The sequence below is a fragment of the Aegilops tauschii genome, chromosome 4, assembly GCF_002575655.3.
Source record: "Aegilops tauschii subsp. strangulata cultivar AL8/78 chromosome 4, Aet v6.0, whole genome shotgun sequence".
Classification (NCBI taxonomy): Eukaryota; Viridiplantae; Streptophyta; class Magnoliopsida; order Poales; family Poaceae; genus Aegilops; species Aegilops tauschii.
The window spans coordinates 262,683,230-262,686,380 of NC_053038.3; the positions used below are offsets into that span (position 1 = coordinate 262,683,230).

Here is a 3,151-nt window from a genome sequence, read left to right on the forward strand (position 1 = left end):
CGAATGTATTGCAGTTCGACTAAAATGAAGAATGCGGCCCTATTATTTAAGCATAGCTGTCTGGTACACATACCCAGACAACCCTGCACCCCCACAAAAGATGCATCGCCATCATATAAAAATAAAGAAAATAAAAAAACACTCCGTCGAAAAAGCAGTGCACTTACATCTGTATGAATCTTGGTCCGACCTAATAAATGATACGAAGAATAAAATCAGTTGCATGCAGTACAATTTATGGACATCGGCAGTTCCATCATGATACCCGAGAAGTGCACTTAGTAAGAATATTCACCGAAAACACAATCATTTCATTTCTGACAGTTGCGTGCATATCTGAAGTTGTCACAAAAAAGAGGCGACACCGTTTCGGATTTCCAACGCACTAGCCCAACCTCCACATTGCAGAACCTCTCTGTAGTTGCTACATAACTGAAACCACAACCCCACCACGCTACCGCCCGCTCACCACTCCCACGTCCTGTCAGAGAGAGTAGAGAGAGTAGAGGAGAAATCACGCTTACTTCGTCCCCCCAAAAACCCATTTCCTCTTCTTCACCCCACGTCCTTTCACTAACCTCTCTCTTTAGAACGAACGCGAGAGAGCAGAGGAGAGCCATGGCGGATGCACCTCTGTACAAGCAGCGCCGCAGGTACCTGAGGGAGCTCCACAATGTTGACCTACACGACAACCACAAGCTCAACGTCGTTTGCACAAGAAAGGGTATAGACGTGCACAAGATGTTGTCCATGCTTAGGAGGAACCTCGGCGGAATTCCCGTGAAACTAGTCGGCGATGATGTCGAGTACACGCACTACGTGAAGCCACAGCGGGCAGTAGTGCTCCAGCTATGCGTAGAACAAGAGTGCCTTGTCTACCACATCTCTGCAGCTAAAGACATGTGACAAATAATTATCAATCAGTACCCTTGGTTGTCAATATTGATTTTACATTTTCTTCATCACAAATGCCATTATATAAACTTGGCTTCTCTTTTTTAAAAAGCATGGCGTAGGAATTCATTGATGGTATTCGGCTGACTCCATGTAACTCATGTGTTCAATTCTTGAGTTAGATGATCTAGAATTCCACATAGTTTGATTTTGTTTTACCAAATACAAATTATCTACCTGATCATTAGAAAACTGCACTATTACTGCCCACTTTCAATCCTGTATGGATTTGGAGGTAAAAACATCATAGTCCAATCTATCTGAATCATTTATGAATTTCAATTAAAGACAAAAACATGCACAAACATGCATTTGTTTCTGGAATCTATTTTGAGATTTACTAGTTATGCTGTACAAAGTGTTAGCAACTACTCACTGCAACAGATTTAGGGATTCATATTGCAGCTCAGCTCAAAAAATCAAAAAAACATTGGGTGGTTCTCAAAATAACTGGTACTGTCTCACTATATTCAGTGTATACAAACATCATGCAGGCCAATGGAACTGGACAAATTCCACATGAATGATGAATTCACCTTCGCCGGATTTGCTATTGAAGGAGACAAAGACAAGCTGCAGCTATCTTGCTTGGAGATCAACTCCGACAACTATATTGATATTCAGGTGGAATGGAGAGACCCGTACAAGAAAAAGAAATCTGACTCTTTGGCAGATGTTGCCGGAAGGCTGATCGTCATTCACTACTATGACATGAAGAACAAAATCAACTGCAAGGAAGACCATACTCTGTGGGGGTTTTGCCCGCTACTAGACAAGCTTATCAAGTATGCAGCAATAGATGCATTCGCAACCTACGAGTCATGGAGAATCATCTACGATGTCATAATGGTGCTAGACAGGACAAAAAGAGAAAAAGAAGCAAAGAAGAACAAGGCTGTAATCCCATACATCAACTAGAAATGAACATATAGCTAGGTTTTGCTTATGTTCGTTGCTTCATATTGAATGTTTCTTTGTAAAATAATGTCGCTGCTACTAGGTTTTGATTGTTGAGTTCGTATTAGAACAAGTATTCAGACATGTTTGAAAAAATCTGATGTGTGACACCAAAACATACTACAAACACACAAATAGTTTCAAAAACATAGTTCAACAAAACTATTCCAACAAATTGTTTTGAAACAACTTTCAATAGACACTGAATAACGAAGGAAAATGCAGTACACAAGCAAAGTACATGAAGTTCTCTTTGTCCACGTCTGCAGCGCGGAAGTATAGTATGTGGAGTTTTGACTGCAGCTCCTCCCACCCACTAAACGCGGCTTCATTAATATTTATATTTCTAAAAAATTATAATCCGCAAACCATTATAAACAAAAGGTGAATGGAGCTAACGAAAGTAATATCAGGCAGTTCATAAGGTGTGTACATGCAGTGCACAAGAGGAAGTGCATGCACTTTCGTGCAGTACATAAGGCATAGACTTAGTGCTCGCAGTGCATTCCGCAACGTTGGTGCAAGTAATACAAAATGATGCATACGAAATACACAACTACATGCAGTGCAAAAAAATTGCTTGCAATACGAAAAGAAAAAAATTGACCGCCCAGGTGCAACCAGGCCCCACCTAGTCTCGTACTAAGTGTGCGCCCACAGTTATATGCGGGCGAGTCTGTTCTGAGCCACGATGCATGTGGTCGGGCACACAAGGGCCCATAGGTTAGAGGAAATAGTCTAGAGAGCGCCGTGTATAAGCTCCCAAACAGTAACCAGAGGAGTTCGAGAGTGTTGCCTCGCTAGGGATAATAAACCGGCCGAGTGCGCTCTCGAGGGGTGAGGTGGGACTACACATTAGCACATATACACAGCGCACGGTGAAGCATACGTACAGCAAGGCAAGGCCTACTTGAGCCGGATGTGACTTACACCCTAATGGTCCCAACACATTCTCACGGCGCAAAACACCAAGCCCCCCGCCCCACAATTATCACGCAACTGCAGTTCTCAAAAGCGATGAAGTCTGCACCCCCAACGAATGCAGTTCAATATGCTGAAGCAAGATGTGCTGTCAGTTAAGCATTGCAATTCGCTTTCAACTAAACACTGCTATAAAATAAGTGTAGACAAAAGTTGGAGGACAAACAAAATAAGTACATCTTGACACGACGGATCTGTGCGATCAGTTTGTCGGATTCAGGGCTGTGCAGACCCAAGAAGGTTCGAACTCTTGGGCGTG

The 3,151-nt window shown here is 42.6% G+C and overlaps 1 protein-coding gene across 1 annotated transcript; it reads left to right on the forward strand.

Annotated features, from left to right (window-relative positions):
* The first annotated feature begins 618 nt into the window (after nucleotides 1-618).
* On the forward strand, nucleotides 619-1,872 carry LOC109761599 (uncharacterized). Its single transcript, XM_020320416.1, has 2 exons — nucleotides 619-902; nucleotides 1,449-1,872. The coding sequence occupies exons 1-2, from the start codon at nucleotides 619-621 to the stop codon at nucleotides 1,870-1,872; spliced, it is 708 nt and encodes a 235-aa protein (XP_020176005.1).
* The last annotated feature ends 1,279 nt before the right edge of the window (nucleotides 1,873-3,151 follow it).

Coding starts and splice junctions, on each gene's coding strand:
- LOC109761599 (XM_020320416.1), top strand. CDS start 619: ATGGCGGATGCACCTCTGTACAAGCAGCGCCGCAGGTACCTGAGGGAG. Junction 903..1,448: donor ATCTCTGCAGCTAAAGACAT/GTGACAAATAAT, acceptor AACATCATGCAG/GCCAATGGAACTGGACAAAT.